General features: G+C 38.7%; 2 protein-coding genes and 1 pseudogene across 4 annotated transcripts; 2 read left to right on the forward strand and 1 right to left on the reverse strand.

Moving 5' to 3' along the window:
* On the forward strand, positions 1 to 3991 carry gnpda1 (glucosamine-6-phosphate deaminase 1). Of its 2 annotated transcripts, XM_058063538.1 has the most exons (7): positions 1 to 77; positions 323 to 450; positions 1599 to 1700; positions 1770 to 1952; positions 2041 to 2225; positions 3543 to 3717; positions 3785 to 3985. In XM_058063538.1, exons 2-7 carry the CDS (start codon positions 327 to 329, stop codon positions 3841 to 3843), a joined length of 828 nt encoding a protein of 275 aa, XP_057919521.1. In that variant the 5' UTR covers positions 1 to 77; positions 323 to 326; the 3' UTR covers positions 3844 to 3985. The 2 variants fall into 2 exon arrangements, with proteins under 2 accessions (XP_057919521.1, XP_057919522.1); XM_058063539.1 differs by lacking the exon at positions 1599 to 1700 and having other exon boundaries at positions 3785 to 3991.
* A 123-nt stretch (positions 3992 to 4114) lies between these two features.
* On the forward strand, positions 4115 to 14960 carry LOC131110431 (NEDD4 family-interacting protein 1-like; annotated as a pseudogene).
* fgf1a (fibroblast growth factor 1a) lies at positions 13640 to 17627 on the reverse strand. Of its 2 annotated transcripts, XM_058063542.1 has the most exons (4): positions 17361 to 17627; positions 17078 to 17181; positions 16870 to 16961; positions 13640 to 16771 (listed from the first exon to the last, which is right to left on the reverse strand). In XM_058063542.1, coding segments are annotated over exons 1-4 (321 nt in total). In that variant the 5' UTR covers positions 17485 to 17627; the 3' UTR covers positions 13640 to 16770. The 2 variants fall into 2 exon arrangements, with proteins under 2 accessions (XP_057919525.1, XP_057919524.1); XM_058063541.1 differs by having other exon boundaries at positions 13640 to 16961.
* Positions 17628 to 18570: the final 943 nt, after the last annotated feature.

Here is an 18570-nt window from a genome sequence, read left to right on the forward strand (position 1 = left end):
ACCGTCACTTCCGCTTTTGTACTCATCCGCCACAGCACCGGATCACATGATCAGACTATCGGTTCAGTCAGTCGGAGGTAACCGTAAAATACCGTAAACTTTCTATATGTTTTCTAGTGCAACACGAGTATTAGCTGTGTTTTCTAATATATGTATATATATATATTTCGATATATTTCTGAAACAAATGTAACAATAGTATTGAAAATGTACTCTTGTCTGGATTAAGTTTACATCTTGATGAGTCTAAAGTCTGATGTAGGTGTGTTTTGTCCTGAAAGCCTAACTTTTGACAAAGCCTTTGTCGTATTTTTACAAACAGAAAAATGAAACTGATCATTCTCGACGACTACGAGGCGTCTAGCGAGTGGGCTGCAAAATACGTCAGGAATAAGATTTTGCTTTTCAAACCTGGGCCGGACAGATATTTCACACTTGGTCTTCCTACGGGTAAGTCACTGATATTTACTGTTTCCTTCACTAGAAATAAACAATAATATATTTTTATGACTTTTATACTGTGTGGACATTGAAAGGGTGAACGAAAATAAATTTCTGGATATCACAATAGATGAAAATATGAGCTGGAAACCTTATAATATTACACATATACAACATAAGGTGGCAAGAAATATTTCAGTATTGAACAAAGCAAAATTTGTTCTCAATCAGAAATCACTCCACACTCTTTATTGCTCTCTGGTTCTACCATATCTTACTTATTGTGTGGAAATATGGGCTAATAACTATAAAAGTGCGGCACGGTGGTCGAGTGGTTAGCACGCAGACCTCACAGGGTTCAATTCCACCCTCGGCCATCTCTGTGTGGAGTTTGCATGTTCTCCCCGTGCATGCGTGGGTTTTCTCCGGGTACTCCGGTTTCCTCCCACATTCCAAAAACATGCTAGGTTAATTGGCAACTCCAAATTTTTCCATAGGTATGAATGTGAGTGTGAATGGTTGTTTGTCTATATGTGCCCTGTGATTGGCTGGCCACCAGTCCATGGTGTACCCTGCCTCTCGCCCGAAGATGATGAGCAACGATGAGCCAATTCAAGAAACAATACAAGCAGTTGATGTTTGCTAAATACAAGGATGAAGAGTCTTGAACCAGTCATGATGTGCTATATATATCACTATATTGACACTTACTATGGTACCCATTATGTTATTGGATGGTCATATCACCTCGTAAAATAACCTAAAAAAAAATCAATAAATAAATAAAACAATAGAAAATAAATAAATTATATATATATATATATATATATATATATATATATATATATATATATATATATATATATATATATATATATATATATATATTTAACATTTAATTTAATAAAATTAAAATTTAATTTAATAATGTTAAATTAATAAAAAAAATAAAACTTCAATTATATTAGGAAAGCAGGAAGTGAACAAATGTAACAGTTACTGATTGTAAAAGTACCAGATGGAGGGGTAGGATTTAATAAGCTTTGCTTTTTCCTACTCCTTTTGGACATGTGGAACTGTGAACTGATTATGGGATGCATTCAATTGTAATCTGATGCATGTTCAAATGAAATCAAACCATTACCATTACCATACAGGAAGCACACCCTTGGGATGTTACAAGAAACTTATTGAGTATTACAAGAAAGGGGAAATCTCCTTCCAGTATGTCAAGACGTTCAATATGGATGAATATGTGGGTAAGTCATTCATCCATCAATTACTATTTTAGAATGAAATGTTAAAAAAAAATAAAAAATCCAATGCAGGACTTCCCAGAGATCACCCGGAGAGCTACCATTCCTTCATGTGGAATAACTTCTTCAAGCACATTGACATAAGAGCAGAGAACACGCACATCCTTGATGGCAATGCTCCAGATTTGAAAGCAGAGTGTGATGCGTTCGAGGGGAAAATAACAGCAGCTGGTGGGATCCAGTTGTTCGTCGGAGGTATGACAGGAAGTCAACAATGCTGACAATGATTGACCTTATCTTGTTCTGTATCAGCCAAATGCTTCTCCCTGTCGTGTCGTGTTAGGGATCGGACCGGATGGCCACATCGCCTTCAATGAGCCCGGATCAAGCCTGGTTTCTAGAACCAGGGTGAAGACGCTGGCAAAGGACACCATCATGGCAAATGCTAGGTTCTTTGACGGGGACCTGTCAAAGGTGCCCACTATGGCGCTGACTGTCGGAGTGGGCACCGTCATGGATGCAAAGGAGGTGAGAGATAAGATCAATGTCAACATATCCAGGTGAGATACCGTATCTCACTAAAAATCAGTACACTCCATTTTATGTTATCTTCTAAAGTATCAGTACTGTCAGAATTAAACTTGGATATACTTTGGAGTGGTCTATGTACAGCTTTTGTGGTAATATACATTTATTGTCCTCTTAAAATGACTCAGCTGTTAGCAAAGTGGGTTTTTTTCTCCGGGGACTCCGATTTTCCTCCCACATTCCAAAAACATGCTGGGTTAATTGGCGACTCCAAATTGTCCATAGGTATGAATGTGAGTGTGAATGGTTGTTTGATTTTATTCTGTTTGGAGAAGAGTTAATGAAAAAGTAAACCTATACTACACCATTCATTCATTTTCTACCGCTTATCCTCACGAGGGTCGCGGGGGTGCTGGAGCCTATCCCAGCTGTCTTCAGGGCGAGAGGCGGGGTACACCCTGGACTGGTCGCCAGCCAATCACAGTGCACATATAGACAAACAACCATTCACACTCACATTCATACCTATGGACAATTTGGAGTCGCTAATTAACCTAGCATGTTTTTGGAATGTGGGAGGAAACCAGAGTACCCTCGGAAATATCTTGATTTGGCTTCAAATATACGTACAACTTTGTTTTTTTTAAATTGGATTTAATTTTTTTATTCATTCATTTTCTACCGCTTTTTCCTCATGTGGGTCGCGGGGTGCTGGAGCCTATCCCAGCTGTCTTCGGCCGAGAGGCGGGGTACACCCTGGACTGGTGGCCAGCCAATCACAGGGCACATATAGACAAACAACCATTCACACTCACATTCATACCTATGGACAATCGCCAATTGACCTAGATGGTCGAGGGTGGAATTGAACCCTGGTCTCCTAGCTGTGAGGTCTGCGCGCTAACCACGCATTCCAAAAACATGCTAGGTTAATTGGCGACTCCAAATTGTCCATAGGTATGAATGTGAGTGTGAATGGTTGTTTGTCTATATGTGCCCTGTGATTGGCTGGCCACCAGTCCAGGGTGTACCCAGCCTCTTGTCCCTCTTGAGGAAAAGCGGTAGAAAATGAATGAATGAATGAACGAACAACGCTCAGCGCTGCCATCTGTTGGCATCTAAACAAACTACACACATCCATCTCGGGCGCTATCGATCGATCACGCAGATCCATCGTTAGCGCGTAACATATTCATTTTCTATTGCTTATCAGGGCCAGAGGTGAGCTGGAGCCTATCCCAGTTGACTTAGGGTACATGCCATAACATGGCGTTCCTAAGCAAAAGGTTAAAATGCGAATATTTACATCCCCCATAGGTCATGATCCTCATCACAGGGGCTCACAAGGCATTTGCCCTTTACAAAGCCATAGAAGAAGGTGTGAACCACATGTGGACTGTATCTGCCTTCCAGCAGCACCCACAGACTGTTTTTGTATGTGACGAAGACGCCACTCTGGAACTGCGTGTGAAGACGGTTAAATATTTCAAAGGTGAGACTATAGCACAATATTAAAAACATGGGACAATACTTATTGTTGTGTTCTCCACACCCCCCAGGGATGATGCATGTGCACAACAAGCTGGTGGAGTTGCCTCCTTCAGAGCCCAAGAAGTGATGATGTTTCTTGCAGGGGAACAAGTGAACATTTCAGAAACATTCCAATGACTTCTTCATATCTTAGCATTGAACTGTGAGTGGGTGTGATCGGGTTTGATACCGCTCATTTGTCATTTATAATAAAATGATTTATACTTGCTGGGTTTGCTTTGACTGGCGTACTATCAACAACTCGTGTTGCCTTTACGTGCAAACACATTGCTCGGTACACTGAAGAGCGTGAGTGTAAGGAGTTGTTTAAGATGGCACTGATTACTTGGATAGTGTCTTAGTTTGAGCATGACAGACCATTAAAACGTAATTGTTTGGTTTCGTCATGTGAGCAGGTCTCTGTCGAGTTCGATTGATTTAGGGGTTTCGACGTGCTACATACCGATTGTTCCGACAGTCATGAAAGCAACAGCAGACCTTATTTTAGAAGCGCAAGGAGAAGGAAGAAGACAGCCTACTTCGGGCAACATTACCCTCCCTGCTTTGTCGGCGAGGGTCGTTGGAATTCAACCCACATTTGTCGCCAAAGTGGGAAGAGGACATCTTAAATATTCCACTCCTCGTCCACGATGGCAGAGCAAAACAGCAACGTCAGATATCAAGAGGTAGGTCTGGCTGTGAGTTTATCTGGAACGACGCTAGCCGCTATCAGCTGCTCAAATTAGCTAGCTAGCTAGCTAGCAGTTAGCACGGCGAGCTAGCTTTTGTTGACATGCGTACACAAACGGAGCAGAGATTATAATTGGACGCATTTACGTTCATTAAGCCACGTTTAATACACGTAATCACACAACGAACCGTGTCTGGAAAGCGTGTTTGGACGTCATTTGCGACCTACTATCACATTTGACCAACATTAGCTAGCAATCGTTAGCACGAGCTAAGTAAGCCGTTGTTTGCAGATGCTTGATTAAGTCAACACTTATTTTTAAAATGACAATAGTCGACGCTTTCAGAACATTTCAACATTTCAAACTGACTGACAGGACTGGAAACCGTTTTTAAGATATATTTATTAATGCGGATATGCTGCCTTCACTGGGCGTGTAGGTTTGTCAATGCAATGTTTACTGCCTGTTGATAACATTTAAATGATAGCATTAAGGCTAATTGTGTAGGTTTATGAAAGTGATCGGTTTACAAGAAGATTATTCTGGGAATGCTGCTGTTTGCAGGAATGTCATCCTAATATGACCACTTGTTGCACTTGTCCGTAAGAGCACATTATTTTGCATCTCGGTGGTGATCAATGCTTTTATAAATGAGATACATTTACGTTAATGTAGGTGCTATTTATGTTGATGTAGCTCCTAATCGGCATGCAGAGCTTGGGCAAATTAGTCATTTGGTATTGACAGCCTATTGATTATCACTCAGCTGGTGAACGAGGAGGAGCCACTCCCACCATCTCAAGATGGTCCCGCCCAGGATGCGCCACCCCCCTACAGCAGCCTCGTTGCAGCAAATGCAGGTTAGAAGGCCTTTATCTTATGTACTACAACAAACAGCGTGACAAGTGGGAGAAATGTGCAATCAATATGGAAGTGTCATAGTATTGTATGGCAAGTATTATACTCTCTATTATACACTCTTAGTAGAAACACCCAGCCCAGAAGACGAGATGATGTATGAGAATGGGTCCACGATAATGAGATGATTGATGAGAGATTTTGAGATGATGTGATTTTAATATTAAAAGTGCAGTGAAAAAACAAACTATTGCGTCACAAAACAACGCAGGTGCGTTATTCATTCATTCATTCATTTTCTACTTTTCCTCATGATATTTTCCTCATGAGGGTCGCGGGGGTGCTGGAGCCTATCCCAGCTGTCTTTGGGCAAGAGGCGGGGTACACCCTGGACTGGTGGCCAGCCAATCACAGGGCACATATAGACAAACAACCATTCACACTCACATTCATACCTATGGACAATTTGGAGTCGCCAATTAACCTAGCATGTTTTTGGAATGTGGGAGGAAACCGGAGTACCCGGAGAAAACCCACGCATGCATGGGGAGAACATGCAAACTCCACACAGAGATGGCAGAGGGTGGAATTGAACCCTGGTCTCCTAGCTGTGAGGTTTGCGCGCTAATCACTAGACCGCCGTGCCGCCCGCAGGTGCCTTATGAAACATTAATTGTCCCACAAATGGACACTAAATGATATTTCTCAACATTTTGAGACCAAATAAAGATATTTAATATTAATAATATTATAATGCAATATTTCCTTTCAAGGGTGGCATGGCGGTTGAGTGGTTCAGACCAGGGTTCAATTCCACCCTCGGCCATCTCTGTGTGGAGTTTGCATGTGCATGCGTGGGTTTTCTCCGGGTACTCCGGTTTCCTCCCACATTCCAAAAACATGCTAGGTTAATTTTTGACTCCAAATTGTCCATAGGTATGAATGTGAGTGTGAATGGTTGTTTGTCTATATGTGCCCTGTGATTGGCTGGCGACCAGTCCAGGGTGTACCCTGCCTCTCGCCTGAAGACAGCTGGGATAGGCTCCAGCACCCCCCGCTACCCTCGGGAGGAAAAGCGGTAGAAAATGAATGAATGAATGAATGAATGAATTAATTTCAATATGTAATCTTTCACGCTGTAAATTACATGATTTTCTCATAGGCGCTGTGTACTGTTTGCAGCATTTCTCAAATAAAGATATTTAATATTAATAATATTATAATACAATATTTCCTTTCAATATGTAATCTTTCACGCTGTAAAGTTGTGGAATGACATGATTTTCTCATAGGCGCTGTGTACTGTTTGCAGCATTTCTCAAAATGCTGACTTTTCAACTGTTAAAGAGCAGCATTTATTTTGCAATGACTTCAATTGAACATAGTTTTGTTTGAGTAGTTTGAATGTTTTCAATCGTATCAGATTGTGCAGATGTGCCTAATGTTGTGGCTCGTGAGTGTACCGCCATTAGGTTGATATTTCAAACAGATTAGGATGAGAAATCACCTCCAGCATCTTATTAGCATTTTGAAATATACTTGGGCATGTGTAATGTAGATGTAATATAATGTGTACTGTACACAATGTTGTTGGAAGAACGCTTTCTCTGTGTAATTTGTGACAAGATTGTGTAAGTGGGTGTATACTGAAGCTTTTCCTGGGTGTGCATCCACTGACCCACTTGACTATTGCTTGTGTTGAGTAAACACAAAAGCAGCTGGCAAATGTCCAAATGTGCATGAAAGGCTTGGATTACATGACATGGAACAATAAGAGTAATAGATGCATATCATTAACATATCACTACTTTTCCCTGCCTCTGTGGCCTGCTTTATTCAACATATACACATATATATATATATATATATATATATATATATATATATATATATATATATATATATATATATATATATATATATATATATATATATATATATATATATATTCTTATATATATATATATATATAAGAATGAAATGGTTTATTATTTTGTCTTCTCCTCAGCTTTCTTGGAATACAAGGAAGATGGCGGCAGATTCCCCAATCCACCGTCCTACAACGTGGCCACCACTCTGCCCTCCTATGATGAGGCAGAGAGAAGCAAAGTGGAGGCAGCCGTCCCCCTCGTCAACGAAAGAGTCAGCGTATGTCTTTGCATCATCAATTTTTAATGCATACTTTATTACCGAAAGACACCGGCCATTTCTTGTGTGTCTTTGGTGGCTCAGGAAGATGACTTTGTGGCCAGAGACGACTTTGAGGACACGGACCAGCTGCGAATAGGAAATGACGGCATTTTCATGCTGACTTTCTTCAGTAAGAAACACATTTTATTTCCCAATGCATTAGGCTTTACTTTTTAATTGCTCTACAGTAAAACACCTAAGGAGGTAAGGAAGTAAGGATAATTCATAATGATGCCTACAGAGAACATACTAACTCCTTATTTCTAAAATCACAAATACTTAAACTTGCTGATATAGTTAATCTTCAAACAGCTAAAATAATGCATAAGGCTAAAAACCAATTACCTAAAAATGTCATCCAATACTTCTCTACAAGAGAGGAGAAATATGATCTCAGGGAAGAACTATATTTGAAACACTTATATGCTAGGACTACGTTAAAAAGCCATAGCATTTCAGTATGTGGAATCAAACTATGGAATGGATTGAGTAAGGACCTCAAACAATGCACAACGATGAGCCAATTGAAGAAACAATACAAGCAGTTGATGTTTGCTAAATACAAGCAATACCATTGTAAAGAGAAGTTCGCCAACTGCTCATAGTAAAAAAAAAAACTTGTACGATGTATGGTCTTCTCAGGTTCTTGTTGAAGCACATAAAACCAAATGAAAAAGAATACTTGGGTTTTGAACTCACATGTTTTGTGCCCCCACCCCCCATTTTTTACATTTTCCTGCAGTCCTAGTTATCAAATGTGTTTTTACATGTCAGTTATAAGGCCATTGTTGTCTTTCAGTGGCATTCCTCTTCAACTGGATCGGTTTCTTCTTGTCCTTCTGTTTGACCACATCGGCTGCTGGACGATACGGAGCCATCTCAGGATTTGGCCTGTCCCTGATCAAATGGGTTCTTATCGTCAGGGTGAGCGCTTGTTAACAGAACTTGAGGCTGGGAACTAATTGGTAGAAACTAGAAAGACAATACTGACTTTCTGGATCATTTTGAACTGCTATGTTTGTGTTGTTTAAAGGTAGGCTGTCATTATTATAACAAAAAGTATGTTGCGTTGTTTTAGTTATTTACTTTACGCAAGGTGGCTGTTATCATTAATAAGTAACGAGGAGAGCGATTACATTTTGAGTTTCTCAATATTGGCATTCAAAACGGATACTGAAAAAGGCAGCAAGCAGTTCTTCCCTCCAAGTAATGTCAGGTTAAATCCTTTATCATTTCATGTGGAAAACAAAACAAAACCAAATATGGTGTGGGTCGCTTTGCGTTCACACAAGGTGTTGCAGCATAAAGTTACATTGTTGAGTGCGTCCATTATTTTATATTGTGCTATTTTCAGAACACAAAGAGCACAGTTTCACCTCCAGTTGTTATTTTCACAGTTTTCTACCTACTTCCCTGGTTACTTTGATGGCCAGTACTGGTTGTGGTGGGTGTTCCTGGCCTTGGGTGAGTAACACATCATGTTATGGAGAAATAGCGTGTATTATTGCTACATTTATTATTATATAGATCAAATCAAAACATGCTAGAATTTACATTTTGGATCTGTGGAGTCAGCGCTTCATTCATGAAAGTGAAATAGTCTGCTCAGCTGATAAAAATAGTTTTAAGACCACAGCCTTTAAATAACAAAATATTGGCAACAATGTGGATTTTCTTTCTATTCACTAGCCACGTATACATGGACCCAAATATTCCGCTTGCATTCGGTTTAGTTGCTCAAAAGGATAGAATTGAACCTTTGTGTACACCTCATTCCGAAAGAAAAGTGCCAATCCGATTGAACATATAATCGGATTCAAAGGGGTGGAATATTCCTTTCCCCAATCCGATTGAGGTATCTTGTACCTGCTCAAACTGAAAGTTGTTCTTCCTCGTCGTGTTTTTCTTCTGTTTTTTATTGGCGGTTGGCAAGCAGCTTTTGATGTGCATTACCGCAATCTGGGGAACAGAATCTAAACCAGGGGTCTCAAACTCAATTTACTTGGGGGCCAGTGGAGCTCTGGTCTGGGTGAGACTGGGCCGCATCAGGTTTTCCAAAAGGAAAAAAAAAAACGCATTTATTAAAAACAAAAACACTTCGCTTTGGTTCCAATTTTCTACAATAAAAGCTCTGATAAAACATTCCACTGTTCCCAAATATTTTACTTTTTATTTTTCTACACAAAATAAGATGAAAAATAAACAAATCAAGAATAAAGAAAATCAATCAATCAGTAATAAATAAATATAATAATAATAATAATAAAACGGCAAATAATAAAAGAAACCACATACAGTTGGTGGGTAGACAAATTATTTTTTTCAGATTAAAATGAACAAAGCATTATTAGAGCCCTGTAGACATGACAAAACACGACTATAGTCACATTTATACTCTTTTTATTTACAACATATTGCGCAACTGCAGGGTCTTGAGACACATGCTAACTCGCAAACTAGAGAGCTAGCGACCTAAACGGTAGCCTTCAAGTTATTTCCTTTAAACTTAAAAAGCCAAAAACTTACCACTTCCACATGGATAGGGAGGATAACTATTCAGTTATTTAACCTTTAACATGAACATTAATCAAACGTAATAATTTTTTCTGGGTACATGATACCATACAGCATCCACATCAAACTTGCGCGGGCCGCACTAACATTAAACTTTCTAATCAAGGCGGGGGCCTCAAACTAGTGTCCTGCGGGCCACATTTGGCCCACGGGCCGTGTGTTTGAGACCCCTGATCTAAACCCTTCTATACACCATTCACAAGTCCAGTTTTTCCTTTAAAATAAAATATATATCTATATAAAACATGCCCCGAGTTTAATTATAAAATATTAGTCAGATTGAATTGTATCTTTTCCCGTTAAAATTTATCCCGGATGCGTTCTTTCAGCGCATGCTCAGATATGACGTAACACGCAGCTCCAGACGTTCTTCGGTTTTAAAAATGGAGACGAGCAATCGGCACTGGACTGCTGTGGAAAGTTTGTTTTTGATCCAAACTAAATTTCAAGACTGAATGAAGGAAAAACTGGCAATACGGAGTTATTCCAGCAAGTGAAAGAAAAACTCCGGGAAGTCTGTATCACGTGATGTTGATGTTTATGTTTTACTACGCATGCCCCATTGACTATTCTGTTTGATTATAGCGCCGCATGTAGACAGGAGATTGGAATATTCCTTTCCATGCATACCATTGTTTACGGAAAAGTCATTCGGAAAGAGGAAAATGTGGCTATATCATAAACTCAGAGATAGGGTGGGAGGAGTTCAGAGTAGAGCCGCTTCGCCTCCACATCAAGAGGAGTCAGTTGAGGTGGCTCGGGCATCTCGTCCGGTTGCCTGGGCATGCCCAGCCGGGAAAAGGCCCCGGGGCAGACCTAGAACACGCTGGAGGGATTATGTCTCACAGCTGGCCTGGGAACGCCTTGGTGTCCTCCCGGTGGAGCTGGAGGAGGTGGCCGGGGAACGGGAAGTCTGGGCTTCCCTACTAAGACTTCTGCCCCCGCGACCCGGCCCCGGATAAGCGGAGGAAAATGGATGGATAGATAAACTCCCGTTTGCTAAGGCAAAAAATGCTTTCTCTCTTTTGAAAGAGGTCAGCTTATTGAGCTGTATAAGTAATGCAACAAAAAGTCAAGTTTTACACCCACTTGTGCCGGAGAATCCTGATTGATGGTCCATTCAGGCACGGGACGTTCCTTGGAAGTTACCGGTGCCGAGTGCAGTCCAGTAACCATCAGACGGCATCTGAGAGAGAACTGGTTTAAGATTAAAAAACATCTTCGAAGGCTTTATCTCCTTCAACACCACAAAACTTGGAGAGCACCATAAAATGGGACATTGAAAGGTGGAAGGAAGTTTGATTCTCTGATGAGAAGAAAAAATGGAACTTTTGACGATCCTGATGGCTTCCAACAGTACGGCCATGATAAGGAGATCGTGACATGTTTTTACCCATGACCCAACAGAGGAGGCACCGTCATAATCTTCTGTGCTTTTTCCGTCAATGGAACAATGGAGCTTCGGGTTGTGCAGGGGCGTCAAACAGCAGCTGGATATGTGGAGATGTTGCAGGGGGCATCCATCATGACTGTGGTGATGACTGGCTTTTTCAACAGGACAATGCCCGCCCTGACAAAAGATGTCTTCTTCCAGAGGACTACCCCCACTCTTTTGGGGATTTTGGAAAGTATTTTGGAAAGTATACAAAAATGGCACAGTTTCAGATAGTTGATGCCCTCCATGAAGCCATCTTCTGGAGCTGCAACACTGGCTTTTTTTTTGTTGTTGCATTTTTACAGCTCTGCTTGGAATCCTTAAGATCCAACAGTGGAAAATGTATATTGTTATTATATATTCGCTATGCTTGTCTTTGTGCTGCAGGCTTCATGCTGTTCATCAGAGGCTTTATCAACTACTCCAGAGTGCGCAAACTGGCAGATCCCACTTACGCCACTCTACCCCGGACAAGAGTTCTCTTCATCTATTAGACCGAGGCAAGTTGTCACGCTTTAAGAAGCACCGTAGTAATGGTGATGGTTTAATTTCATTTAAACATGCATCAGATTACAATTGAATGCATCACATAATCAGTTCACAGTTCCAGGAAGAAGCAAAGCTTATTAAATCCTACCCCTCCATCTGGTACTTTTACAATCAGTAACTGTTACATTTGTTCACTTCCTGCTTTCCTAATATGGTTTAAGGTTTTTTTTTTAATACTGTACCGAAGTACAAGGTGATATGACCATCCAATAACATAATGGGTACCATAGTAAGTGTCAATATAGTAATATATATAGCACATCGTGACAAGACTCTTCATCCTTGTATTTAGCAAACATCAACTGCTTGTATTGTTTCTTGAATTGGCTCATCGTTGTGCATTGTTTGAGGTCCTTACTCAATCCATTCCATAGTTTGATTCCACATACTGAAATGCTATGGCTTTTTAACGTAGTCCTAGCATATAAGTGTTTCAAATGTAGTTCTTCCCTGAGAGTAGGCGGCATTATGAATTATCCTTACTGACCTTTTTTGTAGTACATTTAGCGAGTGAAGATTGCTTTTATAGTTATTAGCCCATATTTCCACACAATAAGTAAGATATGGTAGAACCAGAGAGCAATAAAGAGTGTGGAGTGATTTCTGATTGAGAACAAATTTTGATACTGAAATAGTTCTTGCCACTTTATGTTGTATATTTGTAATATGAGGTTTCCAGCTCATATTTTCATCTATTGTGATCCCTAGAAATTTTTGTTCACCCTTTCAATGTCTACACCGTCTATTTGCTGTATTATGGAAAGCAGGAAGTGAACAAATGTAACAGTTACTGATTGTAAAAGTACCAGATGGAGGGGTAGGATTTAATAAGCTTTGCTTCTTCCTACTCCTTTTGGACATGTGGAACTGTGAACTGATTATGGGATGCACTCAATTGTAATCTGATGCATGTTCAAATTACCATAAAAGGTTGGAGGGGCGGTCTTATTTGGGTCAATATGGTACATTATCATAATTAGCAAATTGTTGAAATGTGGGAAGAAAAGCTACATTGTTAGTCACTACACCTGACATTTGACATTGTCCAATACAATATATAATATTGTTGCATAGATTTTAAGAATCTACACGGGAAAATGTCTCGTCTGATGCGTTATTCCTATTTTTCTGAATATAGCTCGTTGGATGTGGAAGACACGACGGACACAACTCACACAGAGGAGTCGTCTCCCCTCAGTGTACTCATTAGTGGCGCATGCTCAAGTGCTATTTCCATTTTGTCTGTAGTGATGCCTTATGTTGTTTTTTGGTAGACTACAAGCTTGACTCGAGGAGAGTCTCACGTCACGACACGTCACAACACGACACTTCAGGGCCTCATGAATACAGTAAACACAAGCATGCGGCTCACTTTATGGCATCACCACACGGTTTTATTGGAACTACTCACATTTGCAACACATGACGCTTTATGTATTTTGACCATGAACCAGGAGGGGGCGGTGTTGTCTCATGTCTGAGGTGATTCATTCCAAACCATACACTACATGGACAATAGTATTAGGACAGCAGGGGTGTCCAAACTCTTCCAAAATTTCCTTCACTTTTGTTTGTTTAAATGCGTGAAATGCAATCCAATGTACAGTGTATCTTTTTTTTTTTTTAATCAAAAAGCATTATTTGAAACACATAAAATACGACTGTATTTCAAACTGCAAGGCATGACTATCCCTTGCAGTTTGAACATTGCACCCTTACTCTATTGTTTTTTTTTATTAACACTTTTGTTGTTGAATACGGCCTATATATTAAAAAAACATATAACCAAATTGTTGTTATTATTGGTCTAAATTAAGCATTCTGAAGCATAAAAATTAGCAAACTAAATGAATAAATACAAATCCACCAGACTAGATCGCCGGAATGGGCATTTATTGCAAGTTTAAATAATCTCACAACAGGCATAATAATAATATCATAATAATAAAACGTGTTATTGTTTGGACCATAACCCTAGACAAGCTCAAACTCAACTCTGAACCTCTGTTACAATACATTGATGCGACAATAGCTGTTCAGAAAAAATAAGTAACTGCTAACATGTGTCTGTTATCTTAATTATGTCCAATATGTCTGATATACCCTGATTTTATCTACTATATTTGGTAATACAAGTGTAAAGGTGACTATAGGGGTGTTATTTCATGCCTGGAGGGCTCTAATAATGTTAAGAACCGTACATAGATCACAAACAGGTTTTCTGTGCCATAACAAAAAAATGTCCCATGCCAATTTCTACTGCACTTAATAACAATAATTTAGCCGAATATCATGCTGGTGTATGGAAACATTATGTATACACATTTTTTGTTTCTCTGTTATGCTGCAGGGCAATGGCTCCGGGCCACACTTTGGACACCCCTACTCTACAGGAAGTGAAAATCTCAGTTCTAGTTGATCCATGTGAATAATTAAGATGAATGAAGATGTATTTCTAATACTTTCAAGTCCATGTAGTGTACAAGCTTGTAATGCATGTGTTTCATAGAACAAAAGCGCAGTGAGCTAATTGCATCCTCATTGTCAGACATGGTGATTTTTGCTTGTTTTTATTGAGTCCAGAAGCAACAAAAGGTGTTTTTTTTTTTTTTAAGATAAAGGGACGCTCAGTTTTGGGGGGGGGAAGGTAGCTAAAAGTGACTCAACAGTGTGGGAAAGAATTCCTTCTGGCTTAAGCAAAACTATTATCAAACAATGTTGGATGCAGGCACACCTTTTAGAAACATGACTAACAAAATCCAAATGAGCCATCGTTATATATGACCTCCACACTTGTGTCATGGCTTTAATGCTCGTTTAAAAGTGATGTAGAGTTGCATCTTTTGAGTTAGCTTCTCATAGCACTGTACAGAAAATATCGACTTCAATAAATGTCACTTCTAATTACTTTCTTTGTCGCCTTTTTACTATTCTACCTTCAAACAAGTGCATTCAATATAAGTAAATATATTTATTTAGTCCATTCACATCTTGGTTGCGAAGATAAATCATACACAATGTGATGTTTTGGGGTTTTTTTGGGTTTTTTTTGGGGTATTTTTGCGTATGTTTACTACGTTTGCAGCCAAGTGGTTAATCTGTTGCTATACAAAGATGCTAAGTCTAAATATGTGAATGTTTAATATTAATAAATTAGTGAGTACATCATTAATAAATATACTTGTTCATTCAATTCACACTTTATTTGACCAGTTATATAATAGACAAAGTGATGTTTTTGATATTTTCTTATGTCTACGTTGTGAGGTGTTAGCTAACTGGTTAGCCTTTAGCTATGAGGAAATGCTAACCATTGTGAATGTTAAATATCAAGCAGTAAGACTACCTGCATAGTAATTTATACTTATGGTTATCATGTTAGAAATATGTATTATTTAAATATATATACACAGTATAACCGCTGAAAATTTACGCCATATTTGAGCACAATATAGCACCTCTTATGTTAATACTGACTGACATGCTAGCTTGGCAAACAGAACCGGAAGTCAGATATGTAGCCTGTATGAAAACAAAATTCGAAATGCTGCATATAAATGGAGAATGAAAGGGATAAGTGAACTTTTAACGTTATTTTTACCTTCACTGGAGACGTGATACTTGATGTAAATGTACCCGAACACGCGATGTGACCGACACAACACGGACACCATGTTTTGTCATGACCTCCATTTTGGATTATTGAGATGAGATACACCAGGGGTGGGCAAACTACGGCCCGGGGGCCACATCTGGCCCGCCAAGTGTTTGAATACGGCCCGCCCAATCTTTCCAAAGTATTTCATTTAAAGTCAACATACAACCTGGCATCATGGCCTGAGCCAACCTTTTGATGGTTGTATCAATTTCGTTGTTTGACATGGTCTGTTGTTTACAAAGTGCTCCTGAAAAAAGGGACACAAGCACATAATAATAATTATAATAATAATAATTATTGTTATTGTTAGATTATTAGATTATTATAATTATTATTAGAAGTATTATGATTATTATATTAATGCTAATTATTATATTAATTATATATAATATTATTGTTATATTTGCATATTTTACATAATAATAATATAATAATTATAATTTTAATTTTATTGTAATTATTATATTTTATTATTTTTAAAATATTTAAATATAAATATAAAATAATAAATAATAATAGCAGATTGCATGACAATTTTACAGATACAATAATACCAGGTGGACTGTTACGTGTAAAATATATAGTCTGCCCCCCCGTAAATTTTGTCATATCAATGCGGCCCGCGAGTCAAAAAGTTTGCCCACCCCTGAGATACACCCTTTCATTCATCATTTAAATGCATTTGAAATGGTTTCTTAGATGACAAAATATAAAAGCATTTTTTTAAATATATAAATATGATTTATACTATTCTTATGGGGTAAAATGAACCTTCTGGAACGAATTAATGACACTAGCCAATAGCTTGCAATTCACACAATGGTCGCTAGGTGTCAGAAAAGTCATCAGTGAACGACTTGTAGACAATTCAATAGAGATTACATATACTGTTGGAATAATATATGTAATATAATCAAAACTATTATGAATTACTTATTAGATTGACATGACATTTTTGTCATATTTGTTTGGATAAAATGAAAATAGAAGGCCACTTTCTCTGAAAAGGACTTGTTGGAAAGCCAGCATCCATCTGTGGTGGATCACTGCATGCTGGTGTCTGTATCCAAATGGCGGGGAAGGAAGAAGATGGCATTTTGTCCAATGTGAGTTCTGGGACCCAGTTTAGGTTTGCCGTTCTTCTTAAAGGCCACATACCATTTGTTCTCCTGATATTTGTGAGATTGGTACGTGTTGTAGTGGTTCTCCTCCAGCCTCTCCAGGAAGTAACACTCATCGTTAGCGGTAGGCTGCAGGGAAGCAAACATCACGTGTCTTACAACGAAAGTGTCATTAATGGCTTTCTTAAACATCAGGAGATAACACGCATGCGCGTTGACCCACAATGGGCGGAACATATACTCACTGATGCGTACAAGCGGCCCTCATCGCTCATGGCCAGAAATTGGCCCGTTTCTCGCCCTTGGATGACCACCACGCCTGGAGCTACAGCTCGGAGACTTAAAACAACTGGAATTAATACATAAAAATTAATAAAAAATTAATAAAATTAATTTAGCTAATAATGCTAACAGAAGTTAAAGTTATTATTTCATTACCTGTTAATATTTTGTGTTTTTTTTGTGTTGGCTGTCAGTGGCAGTTAGCACGGATGGTACATGAATGCACCACGCCTGGATGTCACTTACCGTGAACGTCCGTATCGTCCCGCTCTCCCCACACTGTCCCGTCCGGGAGGATCTGGAGGTGATGCCCGCCATTCTTGCAGTACAGCCGCGTGTGCCCCCCCACTGACAGCTGTCCATCAGTCATCCTCCGGCGGCGCGTAGGCGGGGCTTAGCAGGCTGCCCTTTTCTTGCTAAGTCAACCTCTTTTATGTGTGCCTGCAGGCGGGGGTCAGGTGCGTTTACGTACTTACCCACGTACGTGCGTGCTCGGGGGGGATGGAGGAGGCGCGTCCCCGAGCTGGAAGAGGCCGGAAGTATGGAGGCCGAGCAGTGACATTTCCGACGTTGTTTTATGAGGTATCCTAATATACCTATAATATACCTATAATAATATGGTATCCTACAAACATTGTCACGTTTATTCAAGTCACGTGTCAAGTCACGTGTCTTATCTCTGTTATAATGGAGCAAAAATTGTGTGTTTTTATTAATTCATTTATTGTATGTGTCTGGTGCAGGAAACAATACACGAATAACAAAAAATAAAATAAAAAATAGAAAAGAAAATGTATTATTTTTATTATTATGCATGCAGTTTAAATTTATATCCATATTTGTACACGTTTCTTATTTTCTGACTGTTTTTGTGGCAACAAAATCTAAATTTTAAATCTAAAATTTAGACATTTTTTGCGATTATCTCAATTATTTACAATGTTATTTGATTTTTCCCCTCATTTTGCAGATTATATCAAAAACTAAATTAAAAATAGAATTTTAAAAATAGTAAATGTATATGGAATAAAATATCTCAATTATTTACAATGTCATTTGATTTTTCCCCTCATTTCGCAGATTACATCAAAAACTAAATAAAAAATAGAATTTTAAAAATAGTAAATGTATATGGAATTTAAAAAATGTTCATTACAGTGAATGTAAATATGTATAATATTAAATAAAATATATAATTGTGTAAAGAATAAACAATTCATTCCAATATCAAACTGTTGTACAGCCATTATATATTTTTTCTTGCAGTTTAAATTTATATCCATATTTGTACACGTTTCTTATTTTCTGATTGTTTTTGTGGCAACAAAATCTAAATGTTAGGAAATAAATTTTTTGCGATTATCTCCATTATTTACAATGTTATTTGATTTTCCCCCTCATTTCAGAATAAACAACTAATTCCAATATCAAGCTGTTGTACAGCCATTATATATTT

This window comes from Doryrhamphus excisus, chromosome 23, assembly GCF_030265055.1.
Source record: "Doryrhamphus excisus isolate RoL2022-K1 chromosome 23, RoL_Dexc_1.0, whole genome shotgun sequence".
Classification (NCBI taxonomy): domain Eukaryota; kingdom Metazoa; phylum Chordata; class Actinopteri; order Syngnathiformes; family Syngnathidae; genus Doryrhamphus; species Doryrhamphus excisus.